The sequence below is a fragment of the Protopterus annectens genome, chromosome 6.part0 (genome assembly GCF_019279795.1).
Source record: "Protopterus annectens isolate FY-2018-M chromosome 6.part0, PAN1.0, whole genome shotgun sequence".
In the NCBI taxonomy this organism is placed as follows: Eukaryota; Metazoa; Chordata; order Ceratodontiformes; family Protopteridae; genus Protopterus; species Protopterus annectens.
In genome coordinates this window covers 1,041,969,211-1,041,986,053 of record NC_056737.1, presented here as the reverse complement: position 1 = coordinate 1,041,986,053, position 16,843 = coordinate 1,041,969,211, and the positions used below count along the sequence as shown (strand labels likewise).

The 16,843-nt window shown below is 42.0% G+C and overlaps 1 protein-coding gene across 1 annotated transcript in view; it reads right to left on the bottom strand.

The window, feature by feature from the left end:
* Nucleotides 1-16,843, bottom strand: part of SLC24A4 (solute carrier family 24 member 4) — a 1,237,943-nt gene that overhangs the window by 4,547 nt on the left and 1,216,553 nt on the right. Inside the window, exon 14 of the mRNA XM_044074649.1 lies at nucleotides 177-242. Coding sequence (XP_043930584.1) covers nucleotides 177-242 — 66 coding nt within the window. The remainder of the gene's footprint in view (nucleotides 1-176; nucleotides 243-16,843) is intronic.

Here is a 16,843-nt window from a genome sequence, read left to right as displayed (position 1 = left end):
AAAGTAGATGCTAGACCACTCTGTGATATATAGGTCTTCGTAAAGGAATATATACTATGAAAAACACAAAGACATTGCCCTCACCTAGAAACATGCAGCTGTACTACACTAGGTAAATTAATACATTTCTTAGACAATCCTATTAATTACAAGATACTTAGCAGACAATTACTTACTGTTAGGGCCACAGATCCTAGTAAGAGTATCACTGAATAAAGTAAACCTTTACTATTTATTTTAACCTGAAACAAAAAAAGAAAAGTTAGATTAGTTATGACATGGACAGGCATACTATCAACTGTCATGCAAAAAAGTGCAAATGTTTATATGTGCAGATGCTTTCCAAAGTAAAAATCAAATGTATTCCTATCATTACTGCAAAGCATAATAAAACAAACGAGTCTCCATGCTGTACAAGTATCTGCTCTATTAATAAATCTGGCTTGCATTTAAAATTATGGCATTTAGCTTTACAGAAAGCTATTTTTATGCTGCATGTTGAGAATTAGAAAGCTACCCCTCTTAATCCTGATATCCCCCCACATTTGCCCGACTTCGACTACAGTGGATACCATATTTCAAAGATTCATACATTCTGTATATGTAACACACACAGCAAGACTATTCAGGAGAGGAGGAGGAGGAGGAGGATTTCCCAAATCCATTCTTATACAGAATGCATTAGCATGGGGGAAAAATACAGCTGCGTTAGGAACGTACCATAAATATAGATGTTTGAATAGATCTCATAATCCAGAGCTTTATCTTCTCCAAGATGCCATTTTCAATTCTTTCTTTCACCAGTAAAGGCCAGGAAAAATATTTCAATGTCAGAGTCCGAGTGGACCAGGCGGTACAGTCCCAAATGTTCCAGGTCCACCCAAAAGGACTACAAAATCCCCCATTCCAGGTATTATTTATTTATATATTTATATGTTTATTTACTAACATCACAACATGAATTTTTAATTGACTCAATCAGGTTTTACTTCTGTGGCCATCTATAATGTTGGGATCATTGTTTTAATATTGTTTTTAATGTGTCTTGTGTGTTGCCAGTTCATTTATTGTAACTCACATCTTGATGTATTGGTGCAATTTCCTTATTGGTTGATTTTTAACATGTGACATGATTTTCCTGGTTATTTAAATGGTTGAGAGTATGACGTTGGACAGTTCTGATAAAGTCTTTGACCAAGACAAAAGTGCTAAACTGGTGGGCTTGAATAAAGAATTCTTGGTTGCTACACACTGCCTGCATTCCTTGGTTCCAGGTTTTGATTGTTGACTGTTTGTTGTACAAACAGGGATTCAGAGAGAGAGAGAGAGACTAAAATACCAGGAGCATGCAATTTCTATTGTTGTATATACTAAACCTGATTTATAAAGGTCTGACAGACTTTCAAGGACCTCAGCCACTTTAGCTCTTTAGAGCAAGGTCCTTTGACTGGCGCAGAAGGAGAACCTTTTCTATGTACCCATTTATAATTTTCATATATCCTAGCCTCCTCCATATTACCACCCACATTTTTAGAATATTTGTGTCTACCTGAAATCAGGATAATGTCATCCAGGCTCTTGGCCCTAGACAGGCCAGATTTGGGTACAGCAGGGAGCCCATGTTTTGAGTCAGGCCATCAACATGTTGAGACCACACTTTGAATTTTCCTCTTGCTATGTTGCTTAAGAAAGGAAGCCATTGCTGTCCTGGCCACAAGGGTGATATTAGAATAAAATGTGGTCTTTCGTCCTTGATTTTGACCACAATTATGGTAATCAAAGGAATGTCTGCTCAATTCAGAGAGAGAATTTAGCTATTTTACCTGCTTCTGAAGTTGCTGTGCTGAACAGAACTTTCTTAGTTGCTTGCTCAGATGGGAGGGAAACAGATTTATTTCTGTTACACTCTACAACCTGATCAGATCCAGAAAGGTGCCCCTGTTTAGCATTCATTCATTCATGGGGCTTTACTTGGGATAGTACAGCTGTGTACACCTACCATAAATGTAGATGTTCGAGTGTCTTCACTGTCGCAGTCATGACTGTAGGGTTCTCCCCTGCCGGCAGGCAGCCCTCGGTCGGCCAGAATCTCAAAGTCTGGGTCCAGCGTCGGCTGTTCAGCCATGCTTCCTGATGTCAGAGCGCCGGAGTACAAAGCTGACAGCCGACGCCATCTTCTCCAGTTTTTCTTGCCCCAGATGTCAGGAGTCCCAAAATTAAAAAGGTCCCGAAACTTTTGCAAATACACCTCAGAAGAATGGTGAAAAAAGGAACCACACAAAAGTAAAAATAAGAGGGGACAGGAGGGAGGGAAACCCAGACTGCAACAGTGAAGACACTCGAACATCTACATTTATGGTAGGTGTATACAACTGTACTATGTTCATCGTGTTTCACTGTTGCAGTCATGACTGTAGGGTAGAATCCCAAAGCAGAATGAAAGGGAAGTGGTCATAAAATAGAAGGGGTGGCTAAAAGGCCCTGCAAGACTGCAGAGGCAAAGCCTGCCCTAGACTTAGAGTAGAGAGATAAATTGGAGTGCTTAGAAAAAGTATGCACTGAACTCCAAGTTGCAGCTTCCAAAATATCTTTGGTAGGAACTCCCCTGAGGAAGGCCGCAGAAGTGGCAGCAGCTCTGGTGGAATGAGTCCGTATACTCCCTGGGATTTGCTTTCCAAGGAGTGAATAACAAAATCTGATTCCATGAGCAATCCATTTAGAAATGGTCTGTTTTGAAATGGCTTTACCTTGGGAACTTGAAGCATAAGAAACAAACAATTGTTCTGATTTTCTGATGTCCTTGGTTCTGTCCAGGTAAAAATGTAGTTGTCTGTGTACATCCAAGGAATGTAAGATCCTTTCCCCTTTATTTTGAGGAGTGGGGAAAAAGTTGGCAAGTGGATAGTTTGATTTAAAGCCACTTTGGAAACCACCTTAGGCATGAAGGTAGGATTAGTCCTCAAAGAGACCCTGTCTTGATGAAAAATAATATAAGGTTCCACAGCCATAAGAGCTTGTAACTCTGAAACTCTCCTGGCAGAGGTTAGGGCTAACAGGATGGCTGTCTTCCAAGATAAAAACTTGATGTCAGAAGAGGCAGCAGGCTCAAAAAGGAGGCAAGGTGAGTTTTTCCAAAACATAGTTGAGATCCCAAGCAGGAATGGGAAGAGATCTAGGAGGTCTTAAGTTCTTAGCTCCTCTGAGAAACTGTCTCATGAGCTGGTGGGAAAAGATTGGAGGGTCTGTATTATAATGAGCGGAAAGAGCAGAGGCATGTATCTTAATGGAAGAGAGAGAGACACCCTTATGTAAGAGATCTGTCAAGTAAAATTAAAGGAATGTTCGGAAGAAGAGGATCAGAATCCTAAGCCTGCATCCAGGAACAAAATCTTTTCCATTTTCCTGCATAAGATTTTCTAGTGCTAGGACGTCTAGCTTCTAAAATGACATCCATGACCTGCTTGGGTAGGAGAGAAGAAATCAAAGGCCCTGGATTAACCAGGCTGAGAGTGCTGACATGGGAGTGTAGAACCTGACCCTGATGTTGGGACAGAAGGTTCAGAGTTTGTGGTAAGACCCAAGGGGGCTCCAGACACAGGTTTTTCAGAGTGGGGTACCAAAACTGTCAAGGCCAATTTGGGGCCAACAAGATTATCATCTTGGGCTTGTCCTGTTTGATCTTTAATAATACCCGTGGAAGAGGAGGAAGAGGCGGAAAGGCATATCCCGAGAGGTTTCTCCAACTGAAAGATAGTGCATCCACTTTCCAAGCTAGTTTGTGGAAAGTCCTGGTGCAAAAATTCTGTAGTTGATGATTGAGATGGGATGCAAAGAGGTCTATGTGAGGACGTCCCCAGACTGCTGTTATCATCCTGAATATTTCGGTGTCCAGCATCCATTCATGTGGATCTGAAAGGTTCCTGCTCAGACTGTCTTCCAGGAAGTTTTGCTTTCCTGGTAGAAACTGAACTTGAAGGTCCAGATTGTAAGCTAGAGCTGTGTTCCATAGATCCATGGCTAGTCTGCAAAGGGGGTAGGAATGAGATCCCCCTTGCTTGTTTATGTACCACATAACTGTGGTGTTGTCTGTCCGTATCAGTAGTTGTCCTGGTTGTAGAAGATTCCTTAAGGCCATTAGAGCTTTCTGAATGGCTAACATTTCCTTTAAATTGATATGCAGGTGCTTCTGGTCTTTTGTCCAAAGGCCCTGCAGACAGTTGCCCCGAAAATGGGCTCCCCAACCATAATCCGAGGTGTCCGTGGTTAGAATCTGAGTGGCAGGAGGCAGACAGTAGGGTTTCCCTTTGTTTAGAGTACATGCCCTGGACCACCAAAGGAATTCCTTTTGAAGACAAGGCAGGACGGAGATCAGTATGTCTAAACTGTGGCAATGCTGAGACCATACACTTTTTAGGTACCACTGTATTTTCCTCATGTGTAGTCTTGCATATGGTACGAGAAGGATGCAGGAGGCCATGTAACCCAAAGCCTGCAGGAATCTCCTTGCAGATAGCCGAGTTAAAGTTGCCAAGGTTTTGAAAGTTGAAGCCAGCTGTAATTGTTTTCGGATGTCAGAAATGCCATCTGGGTTGTGGTGTTTAGAAGAGCACCCAGAAAAGTTATCTGTTGCGAGGGTGTCAAATTTGACTTTTTTATGTTTACAGAGAATCCCAGGAACTTGGAGGTTCTGTACAAATTCTAGATGCTGGAGTAAGACATCCTTGCTGTCTGCCTGAATTAGACAGTCGTCCAGATAAGGGTAAATTTGAATTCCCCTGAGTCTGCAGTAAGCTACTACTGGAGCCAGGCATTTGGTGAAGACCCTGGGCGCAGTAGACAATCCAAAGGGCAGCACAGAGAATTGAAAGTGCCTCAAAATAGGAGTAATAGCCAGGGGTCTATGTTGGGGGAGAAGAAGAAAATCCCTTAGTCTTTTCTTAGATTCCAAATACTCCTGTCCTTCCCAGTGGAAATGTTCCCTCATTTCATGCAAAGTTTCCCCAAAAGAGAAATCCTCAGGGGGAGAAGCTGAAGGAATGGATTCCTCAGCATCAGAATCCTCATAAGGAGGGAAAGAATATTCCTGGTCAGAAGAAGAAACTGAAGAAACAGAAGCCTGATCAGAGGAATCATAATAAACTTCCTGCCTTGGCCTTTTATCTGGAGGGGGGTGTGAACCCCTAATCATAGTAAGTAAATCCTCCGCCATCTTGAGTAACTGTTTCTGCGACTTGGGAGCTGGTTCAGAAGAGGCCTGTGTTGCAGTCTTTGATTTAGGAGTCTTTGCCTTTGGCTTTGCCTTTATTAGAAGCTGAGTAGGCCTGAAAACCCCTTCGGAAGCCAGTACCTGCACAGCGGTTCCGGACCCATCCAAAGGAGCATTGTCCGAAGGTCCTGCAATAGAAATATTCAAAGGCCTAGTTGGCTCCTCGTGAGAGTCCATTTTGGCCATCGGTTCTGAAATGGCCGATGACAGGGGCTGCAAAAGCACCTCACTGACGATGGCCGAACCTGAAGCTGGCTCCGCTTGTGCGATATAGTCAGATTTGGACCTCGGAGGCCTGTCTTTATCCTTGCGACATTTGTGAACTCCGGTAGCCGGAACCGTATCCGACGACATTTTGTAGTTAAAGCGCCTACCGAAGTAATGAAAAGCAAAATCGTACCTTCGTTTAATTGTACGTTGATTGAATCTAGCACAAAACCAACAACTAGGTACGTCGTGGTCAGGGCCTAAGCAAGGAATACATTAAGAATGAAAATCCTTATGAGGTATTTGCTTCCCACATGAAATACAATTATTAACTTTTTCTGACATCGGACTGGAGCAAGAAAAAGTTTCCCCAATGGGGTACTTAGCTTTGAGTGGAGAAAAAAGTCTCCGGACTGAAGTTTATCAGAAAAAGTCATCAGGAGTCAGCCGACTGACACTTGCAAACTGTTATCACCGCACAGCAAGAAAGACTGGGGAAGATGGCGTCGGCTGTCAGCTTTGTACTCCTGGTGCTCTGATGTCAGGGAGCATGGTTGAACAGCTGATGCCGGACTCAGACTTTGGGATTCTGGCCGACCGAGGACTGCCTGCCGGCAGGGGAAAACCCTACAGTCATGACTGCAACAGTGAAACACGATGAACATCTGCTCGGTCTGCCTTCTAACACATTTTGCTGACAGAAAATACAGGTTGCAGTCAGCACCACAACTGCATTTAATGCCATCTCCCAGGCAGGAGTGTGCCCTCCCTCACTCGTGTCCCACATCAGTCACATGATCGATGTTCACCTGAAGAACCTCCTTTGTCAGGGAAGTGGGAACGATTTTAAATTATATGACCAACACTGTCTTAGTTATGCTTGGGTATTTTTCTCATTTTGTCCTCTCAAGTATCCTGGACATGAAAGCTCCCACACAAGCTCTGAATGGCAGTCCCTCTGTGAACACTGCTGAACCATTCCCTGATTCACAGCACAGTGCTGAATCAATTATAGGTTCATAGGTTGGTACTAGGCTATCGGGCCTATACAAGCCTAGCCATAAATATTCCCTGGCTATTTCTTCCCACACTATTTACTTCCCAGGATCCCTGTCTAGCAGGGCGACTGACATGATCCCTGGGGTGAATTTCCTTTCTCCCATCCAGTCATCAAGGTTCCTTTTGAAGAGGGCCAAAGAGGTGCTCTGCTTGACATGTATGGACAGTCTATTCTAGCGTCTGGAGAGTCTCTGGGTCAGGAACCTATCCCTCCAGCATGTTTTGTTTATTGTGATGACAAGGTTTAGATCCCTGGAGCATGTGGCTCTAAGGGATTGGGATTTCTTTAAGTGTAGCATGTCCAACAGCTCTGGGTTTGACATGGCCTTGTATGTTAAGCAGAGATCGCCTCAGAGTAGACTATATGCGACAGTATAGCTGGAGTTTTTTAAGGCGGTCAGCATAGGGTATCTGCTTTAGGCCTGTGATTCTTTTAGTGAGGTATTTCTGCGGCCTTTCCAGTTGTTGCAGATGTCTTGAGAGGTACATACCAAATGGGGCATTGTATTCTATAATGGTAATGAGTTATAAGTACAGTGGGACAATGTCCTCCTTTTTTCTGGATGAAAAGCCCTTAGTGATGAGGTATGCCACATAGGATTTCCTGACTGTTGGGGCAATGTGGATATTGAAGGTGAGACCACTGTCCACCTGTGTTCCTAAGTCTCTTATCACACTTTCGGCGTTTAGTGTACTGACACCTATGTGGTAATTCATGGGTACATGTTTTTTTCCCCAAAGGGGATAACTATACATTTCTTGGCATTGAGCTTGAGCCCATGGCTCTTGCACCAAGCATCTGTTTCTGTAAGGCCCTTTTGTACAGTATCGACATTATTTGGGGATTCAATAATGGCTCCCAGTTTGCAGTCATCTGCGAACTTTGTTAGCCAGAGTCCCTTAGTGTTGGCCTGTACTTCAGAGAAGTAGATGTCAAACAAGAGAGGTCCCAGGACTGAACCCTAAGGTACTCCACTTGTCACGAGCTGGATTTGGAGTCAGCTACTTTTACAGTGTGGGTTCTGTCAGTAAGCCAGTTGGCAACCCATTGAGGGATGTAGGGATTAATGCCCAGCTTAGTAAGTTTATCTATGATTTTAGAGTGGGGGATGGCGTCAAAGGCCTTGGCGAGGTCCAGATAGGCTGTGTGGATGGCCTTAACCCTCGTCCACAGCTCTGGAGACTGATTCAAAGAAGTCAATCAGGTTCATGAGACAAGATTAGCCCTTCACGAACCCAAACTGGGTGGGGTCCAGTGTTTTAAGGATGCCAATGTCCTTGTTTATAAGTTCCATGATAATACGTTCCATGACCTTGTAGATCAGGCTCATCAGACTGATGGGGCGGTAGTTATGAGATCTCCTTGATGAAGGGAGAGGATGTTAGTCTCCAAGGTATGGATATACTACCAACACCTGCTCCTTCAGTACCACTGGACCTTGCTCATGTGCAGTCATGCTAGGGGGGCTATTATAAGGCAATATGACATGAATCATAAGTTGTGAAACTCCGTGGCAGTAGTTTCTGTATCCAGAATAAATTGAAAGTATTAAGTCAAGAGGGCCACTTTGTCCTGGCGAAGAAGGGTCTCACTCAGGGTAGAGTCGGGGCATTCCCCAAGGAAACTTGTTTCTTTGAGAGGTTCAGACAGGACTTTTTCCTTGATGATTGTTACTCCCAGTTCCTGAAGTTACGGTGAAGTCCATAACCTAAAAGGATGCCAAGTTGGGACTCTGCCAGGATAAGGAAATCATAAATTTGTATACCCATTGTCCTGCAACATGAACTCAGTAGAACCAAGCATTTTGTAAACACTCTTAGGGAAATGGATAAGTCAAAGGGTAAAGAGGTGAAATACAGTTGTGCAGGTAAATTTATCTTAAAAGTAAATGTAGATTATTGCTGAAGCAGCTTCAGATATATGGGACATCCTGCTAAAGATAAGACCAGACAGCCAGTTTCCAAAGTTTTCTTGCCATTAACCTGCATGAGGTAAGCAGGGTAAACTCAGTGGCCCAGGGTGCCAAAACTTCAGAACTTTCTTGCCTTAGGAGGAGGCTAAAGCCCAAACAAGATCCATACTTATAAAAATCTTACACCCGGACATAAAAATATCAAAAATAGTGGGATGGAAGGAGGCACCAGCTACTGCAGCAGTAATGTATTTAAATATTTCCTGTTATGGCAAGCTTACTTACACAACTGCACCATGTTCATTAGATCACTGTTGCAGTAGCGCTAACTCATTAGATCACTGTTGCAGTAGCGCTAACTCATTAGATCACTGTTGCAGTAGTGCTAACTATATGGAATGAGTACTAGAGCTCAGAAAGCAATGAAGAAAGAAAATCCAAAGTCCAGATGTATAGTCCCAGTGAGGGCTGCTCCGGATCTAGAAAAACATCCAGCTTGTAGAGCCTGGCAAGGTATGCACAGAATGCCAAGTTATTGCCTCCAGAAAATTTTCTAGAGTCCTCCCATTTCCCAATAAGTCAGAAAAACAGCCAGAACCCTGTAAGAATGAAAAATGCCTTAGTATGGATGTGACTCGTTAAGGTAAGAAGAAAAAAGCATGGGACAAACATTTAGAAAATGTTTTAACATGGTCTCTCTTTTCTTCATAACTCATCAACCCTGACTACCCATCTTATAGCGCCACTGTGCTTACATCAGAGCATGTTAGGAGATGTGTGGAATTTTATATTACCCTAGAGTGCCTTTCACAGGCGCAACGTATGTCCCGGTCCTATTTCAGCCTCATGTTGTAAAAAACTAAGTTGAAAAAGTAACTGAACTTTGTCAAGTCACCTTCTCAACTTAACTTTCACATCACAGTAACCATATGTTTACATTTAATTTTTTTGCGTAAATCGGCTTTTTCACTCCACTATCACAGGCATGGTTTAAATAGGTTTTCTGATACATCTAGGACTGTTTTCATTCATTCATATTGTGTACCCGAATCCATGTGATTTTTTTCCCCTCTCTTTTCTGTGCTTGAATTTAACAGAGTGAGGAACGTTGCTCGGGCTGGAGAAGCGAGTGCGCGAGACAAGCTGGTACTCAGTAGGATCACAGGAGTGCACCGCCAGAGGATAGTGGCAAACCAGCAAGTAAGCTGAAAACAAGTCAAGAGGGAATGTTACAGACTGTGGAGGAGTAAGAAAAGCAGTTCAGAAAAAACTCAGAGGTGCATGGAATCCTGTATTTATTAATGCAAGTGGACCATCTGAAACCATCTGTTAAAGTCAGTATGGAGCCTAGTAGTGGTGAGAAAAAAGTGCGAGTACGTTTTTTTAAACAGTGGCCATAGAAAATACTGTTACTTTAATCTTGTCAGAATATTCCTATGCACAGTTCTATCTTCTGTCATATACAACTACATTGCACCAAACCTTGACATGCTTCCTAGTCCTTACGCAACAGTCCCTCTCAAAGCATAAATGTCCTGCCCAATGCTCCCTACCTTAAACTCCCCTGGACTTCACTCTGCTGATGTTTGTTGACAATTCATATCACAGTCTTCTACCCATTTAGGTTACTTGCCCCCAAGTAATCACTGTGGTTCACTCCCAGGTAACATATCCTTCCTAAACCAGTCATAGTGACACTGTGCTGTACAGGCTGTGCTACTTAAAATCACCTTTGCGTTTCCACCTTTAGTAGGTCATTCATCTTATTGCCTTTATCTGCCATGTATATCATTGCAATTGTTGCACAATCCATTCATTCTTTAATGGTATGCAGTATCTATCTCTCATCAGCCTAGTCATAGTACCTTGCTTGCATTATCCACTTCATCTACAAGAAGTGCAAATCTTGATGTCCTCATCCCCCGTCACACGCCACCTCTGTTTCACTTCTGTCATGCATATGCATTCTGCCCTTACCTTTTCTATCGTTAAACGACTTCTTAAATGGATAATGAGCCAGTGAGGCCTCCAGGCTGATAGTTTAAAGAAAGTGTGAAAAACATCTTAATATGGGTGTATTTCTTATTGTAGCTAATTGTTGCAAATATACATTAATGAGGTAGCTCTATTTTTGTCTGTATGCAGTTACTGTAGTATAAGAATACATATACACAGGTGTGAAGTAGATACTTGGGTGCATACACATACTTTATGAGTAAATCTGTAATGTGAAAATATACAAGTATATATGCATAAACATAACTGGTAAGTGCATGCAGTACGTGTGTGTGTTTGTATGTACTTACCACAAGCTGACACATTTATTCATCTGCAAGCATGCATGTGAACATACGCAAATTAAACCCGTACATAGACAAATTATGTTTAGTGTGCATAAATGGGTGTGTGTGTGTAAGCCCTTCATCTATTCATATGCATGTATGTGAATAACACTATATACACATAAATGTATGTACATATACACATCTGTGTGTCACTTATCAGTATGGTGTCCCCTGTAGAAGGTCACATTAGGGGAAAGTAGCCCTATGTGAGACATTTTGTTGGTCATTGTGATGCAATGAAGTTGCAGTGCAGTGAGAATAAGAACGTTTTATGTCATTCTCGCTGTTGTGTGATCTTGCAGTTAGTAATATTCTATAACGCGAGCCTCCTGTAGAAACCGTTATTGTGTGCGCGCAGTCGGCAGTATCAAAATGTTCAGAGATCGTGCTTTTGTCCAGTATTGCACTTCGTTTTTAATAGCTGCTGTTTGGTCTCGGAGTTTTTTGGCTCACAGACTTGGGGTTGTAGTGTTGCGAGGTGGGGGGGGGGGCAACACTGTCTTGTATTTATTATTTGCATATGTCTGGAATTCATTTCATTTCCTTTGCTTTCATTAGGTGCTGATTAAACATCCATTTAACAGAAATCATAAAAATCAAAACTTGAAGATAGGAAATTCACACTGGGGATCACGTCAGTCGACCTGCTAGACAGACGTCCAGGGAAGTAAATACTGCGGGAATAAATAGCCAGGGAATTGTTATGGCTAGGCTTGTACAGGCCCTAGGGCCGATTGCCTAGTACCAACCTTTGAACCTATGAACAATGCTATAAACAAAGCTGCTAAATTTGTGGCAAATACCCCTTTTAGAACCTACCAATATATAGAGCACTAAAAAGCCTAAGTTGGTTAGAAATGCCCTATCAACTAACATATACACAGCTTCTTACCACCTATAAAATAAACCAGCATCCATCTTCTTGTCCAGCAATAAATGCCATTCTATACAACTATGTTCCCAGTTGGTCATTACAATCCAATGCCCAAAAACTCCTGTCTGTCCACAAACCTGTAAAATCTGCTGGCATTGTGTGTACTCATACCATGTTGCTAAGGCCTAGAACTCCTTACCTGTATCTATTGGGTCAATACCTCCCCACCTATCCTTCAAAAGCATTCTGAAAGACTTTTTAGCTAAACTTTGCCTCTGTTCTTGGACAGCACCAGGATAACTACATCCCTAAATGCGAATGCAAATACCTATTCATACCTTATACCTCATTTCTCTCGCTTCCTCACTCATTTCCTTACATCTATCAATTTCTTTCCCCTAGAGCTTTCTCTGTAAATATACCATAATCCTGCTTTTCCTCTTGCATCATACTGCAGTTCCAGTTTGTATTATACTAACTTACCTTTAATTTATCTATAAACTAGTTAAAATATCTCTAAATATTAAATTGCCATGTAATTTGTATCTAGTCATAAATTTTTTCATATTATGCCTAATTTGATATAATTATTTAAACTGTAGATGCTTTTGTATTATTTTTGAAGACTGCAAAATTATTATTCTTAAAATGTTTTGTATACTTTGGAGCTTTTCTCCCCAGGTCTCTGCTGAAAATGGGCTCCTACCCAGTCGGACTTTATTGATCATAAATTTTGTCAAAATATAAATAAAAAATACATAAAGACAACAGCTGACCAGAAATAGTGGTAGGATTGCAATCAGGTGTACAACAGAGTGGTGCTGTCACTAAGCAGCCTGGATTTTAAATTTTATGCAGCTAGGTCAGGGATATAGGAGATGGTGAGGAGCTTCTGAGAAAAATGGTTGACAGGGATACAGCCATCATCTTCAGAGACACGAGTTACAGAATATCACCTTGATTGCATTTGTACCAGCTTGGACTGCAGTCTACATTTGGAGAAAGGACAGCATAGTATGCATGCTGGAAAGTGAGAAAGTATTACACATCATGTCCAGGTGTTTGTCAACATGCACAAGGGTAAGAGGATTGTTTAGGAAACTGGTGAATATAACTTTGTAGTTGACCATTACATTTAAAGGAAAATGTCTGGCTGGTGCTATGAAGGATATTACTGATATTGCTAGAATTTTCAGTTGTATGTGCTCTGTGCATCATTAGCCCATGAGTGTGGAATGGTTATATACAAGAAGTTAGGTGATTTAAACTTTCTTCAACATGAAGAGGTACAAAGGGGAAGAAGAAGCTGTTATTCAATATATGATGGAATGACAGAAGAGAGGCATAAGATGTAGGACTATGACAGGACAGCTATTGGGTACAGGAGAAGGTTTTGGTCTGAGTGGTAAGAAAGACATCACCAAACGATTGTTGATCAGGAGAGTTGATAAGGTTGAGAATGGTTGCAAGATGAAAGCAAGCATAAAGGAGCAAAGCCAGCTGAGCTGAGAGGCATACTATCCCAGCTGATAAGGACCACCCATGAAATGAGTTGATCCTGGGCAATATGGATGACTTTTCCTGATACTGTATGTTCTGAAGTACCAAGGAAGTTAAACCAGCAAGTGCAGTGATGGGGCAAAAAAATATACCACCTCTTTAAGGAAGTAGCTGCAAAAGTAAGCTGATTAATATTGAAATGAAATGGCAATTCAAAGATGGTCAGTTGGAAAAGGGACAATGCATCATATATGATATGAATGGGATGAAGTAATACATTTGCTACAGGCACTGAATAAGGGATAGGTGAATTGTAGAGGGTGGTGAGAACTACATGGCTTAGGATGGGTAAATGGTTTTAGAAGGTTATTTAGACTCCGTGGTGAATATGTCATTATAGTAGAAAGATATGAATGTTAATAAATATAGCAATCATTCAGTGAAGAAGAGGTGGGCGACAGGTTTGTATATTAAGGGGCAAGGTAGACAGGAAATTACAGTACCATGCTGACAGGTGCGGGACAGGTACTGTGAAAATAAAGATATTTTAAAAAGATGGTAACGGAGTATACAGGAAAGATGTACATAAGAGAAAGATAAGAAAATAGGAAATAACCATCATAACAGGTGACAAAATATTGCTGGTGTCTAGATACTACCTTATTATGCAATGGCCATCAGAGAGGAAAAAGCAACATCCTGGTGAGATGGCATTTGCAATGAATTAAAGACGAAGTATAAGTACATCAATGTAATACTACATAGTGAGATGGAAATGAATCTTTTTCTATGCTCCTTGACTGCAAGGGTACAAGACCAGTTCTAGAGATTTTAGTGAGTAATCCTGGCAAAAATGAAAAAGGGACTATGGAAAGGGTACGGTTATCTGGTCTTGCACAACACTGAGGACAGTTTGAAGAAGAAACAATTTTGTAGAGATAAAGTAGTTCTGAAAAGTGATTATAAAGCAGGAAAAATTAGGAGAGAAGTGGTATAGAGTGGCAATAAGTCATTAGGAGTAATATCTCGTGAAGTGTCAGGCCTGTACCATGTAGCTGAGAATGACAGCAGCAACATAGCTAAAGATATACCGAATTTAGACATGGCAGCATGCATCAATAACTGGTGTAGGACTAAGGAAGCTGGAACAGATCCTGGCAAAGTCTGGAGACAAATGGCAAAAGGAATGAACACCCAAGCTTCAAGTAACTAGGCAAGTAATAGATGAACAACACAGATACACAAGAAAAGGAAAAGAACCATGATAGATATTCACTCTTCTGCATTTTCGGTCTTATTTTATTCAGGTTCTTGGGACTTGGAAAAGTGAGTCTCGAAATTTCAGAACAGAGGTCAAATGACAGTAGAAATGCTACTGATAGCTTGATTACTTGAAATATATATAAATATGTAAGCAAATACACACATACACAGACGCGCACACACACGCAGGCATACCTACACACATGCACACACACCTTTAGTCTACCAAGCCTTTTTAACACCAATCACAACCAAAGTGTCACAAAGCTCACACCACCAGTGTGCCACCAAACAGCAGCCCTTAAGGCAAGACAATGTACCCAACACTTTTGGCATATGTGACTCTATAGTCAGGCACACTGATGTCCCACTCACCAGGCTGAACAAGGAGAAAATTACAGTCAGCTGCCTGGGGGGTGCCAGGATCTGCCACAACGCATGCACTCAAGTCACTCCACAAGCACAAATATGACACTATCATTGTCCAGTTTGGAGTGAATGACTTGCGACATACCTCCCTGGACTACATGAAAAGAGACATGGAAGAGCTCTCAGATCATGTGGCCCAGGCAGGTATGAGCCTAGCCCTGAGTAACATCCTGCCTTTGCCCAGAATTATACCATAGTATAAGGGCAAAATGATTGAATTTAACAGTTAAGCTTCTGGTGTCATTCAAATGGGATCCAGTATCTGTCTGCCTGGGATGACATGATCGACAGACCACAATGCTTTGCCAGAGATGGTCTGCACCTGTCACCCCTGGGATTCAGGTTACTGGCTAAGGCTCTTGCAATCCCTATAGTGCCTTTTTTAGGCAAAGTTCAAAGGACAAAACCACCACCGTAACAGGTACAAGCATGCAAAATCTGAAGGTAATGCTACTCAATGCTAGAAGTCTAAACCTCAAAATTCACTCTATCAAGGCACTCCTAAAAATGGAGAACATCGATATCTGTGTAGTAACTGAGACCTGGTTCAAGGCTCCAGAGAGCACCCCTGCAATACCTGGCTAAAACTCTTACCACACTTTTCGGCCACCAAACCATGACTGAAAAACTAAAGGTGGAGGAGTGTCCATATTCACCAAGGATAAGTCACCAGGCAAGTTGCCCAACACAATGCATCTGAAATTCTCTAGGTGCAACTAACACTACCTACCTTGCCCCAAGATTCTCACTACACCTTTCTAAACATACTGGAAAATATTAAGATACAACTAAACACTAATACTGGGTGATTTCAACTATCCTGTCATTAACTGGGAAAACTACTTGTGTACCAACACCTTTGCCCAACGGTTCTTCGAATTCATAAATTCCAATGCCCTGGATCAACTAATCCTTAGTCCCATCAGGGGCTCCAATATCCTAACACCTGGCAATTACCAACATGGCAAATCAATGCTTCACACCTATGGTCACCCCCTCGTTGGTTAGGTCTGACCATAAGCTAATCACTCTTGACAGCCACATCCCTCCCCCACCCCCCCAGTAAGAAAACCTCCATAAAAAACTTCTCCAAAGCCAACTTCATGCTACTCAAGTCAAAAGTGACAAACTTCATGACACCCATGCAGACGGGAACTGAAAGTTCGACTGCTGAATCCTACACGAAGGCACTGTACGAGCACATCCACTCGTACAAGAACCGTGCCATCCCCAAAAGAACCAAGATACTCTCCTGCAAAAAAAGGAAGCCAGTCTGGTGGTCCCTTGCCATAAACAAACTTTACAACAAAAGGAAGAAACTGTTTCAGAAGAGAGGAAAATCCCAGGATGCAAAAAAATTCCCTTACCAGCCTCAGTTAGAAGCTAAGATCCCTCACAAAATCCTCCAAAGCTAGTTACGAAAATAAAATTGCCAAAGACTCCAAAGACAACCACAAGGCATTCTATAACTATGTCAAGAATCTAAATGGCAATGCTCAGATATACTCTGAGCTACAACAGAATGGTATTAAATATACTGATTCCAAGGATATTGCCAATATCTTGGCAGGCATATTCAGTGCAAACTTCACCCCCCCCCTCTCTCCCTAAAGGGCCCATCTCAATACCGAAAGATTGCCAAATTCCGGTAATAATAGTCACACAGGTAAAAAATGCATTCTCCAAAGCTAGGAATACAGACAGCATCCATTGGGACCAGATGACATCCCAGGCTGTGTACTACATGAACTACAAAATGAACTGGCACCTCATCTAAGTGTCATGTTTAATCATAGCCTCACCTCAGGCTTCGTGCCCACTGAGTGGCACACAGCTACAGTTATCACACTCCACAAGGGGGGGATCCACCTTGGATCCAGGGAACTACCACCGCATCAGTCTGACAAGCCTGATCTGCAAGGTCATGGAACATATCATGGAACTTATAAACAAAGACATTAGCAATCTTCAAACACTGGACCCCACG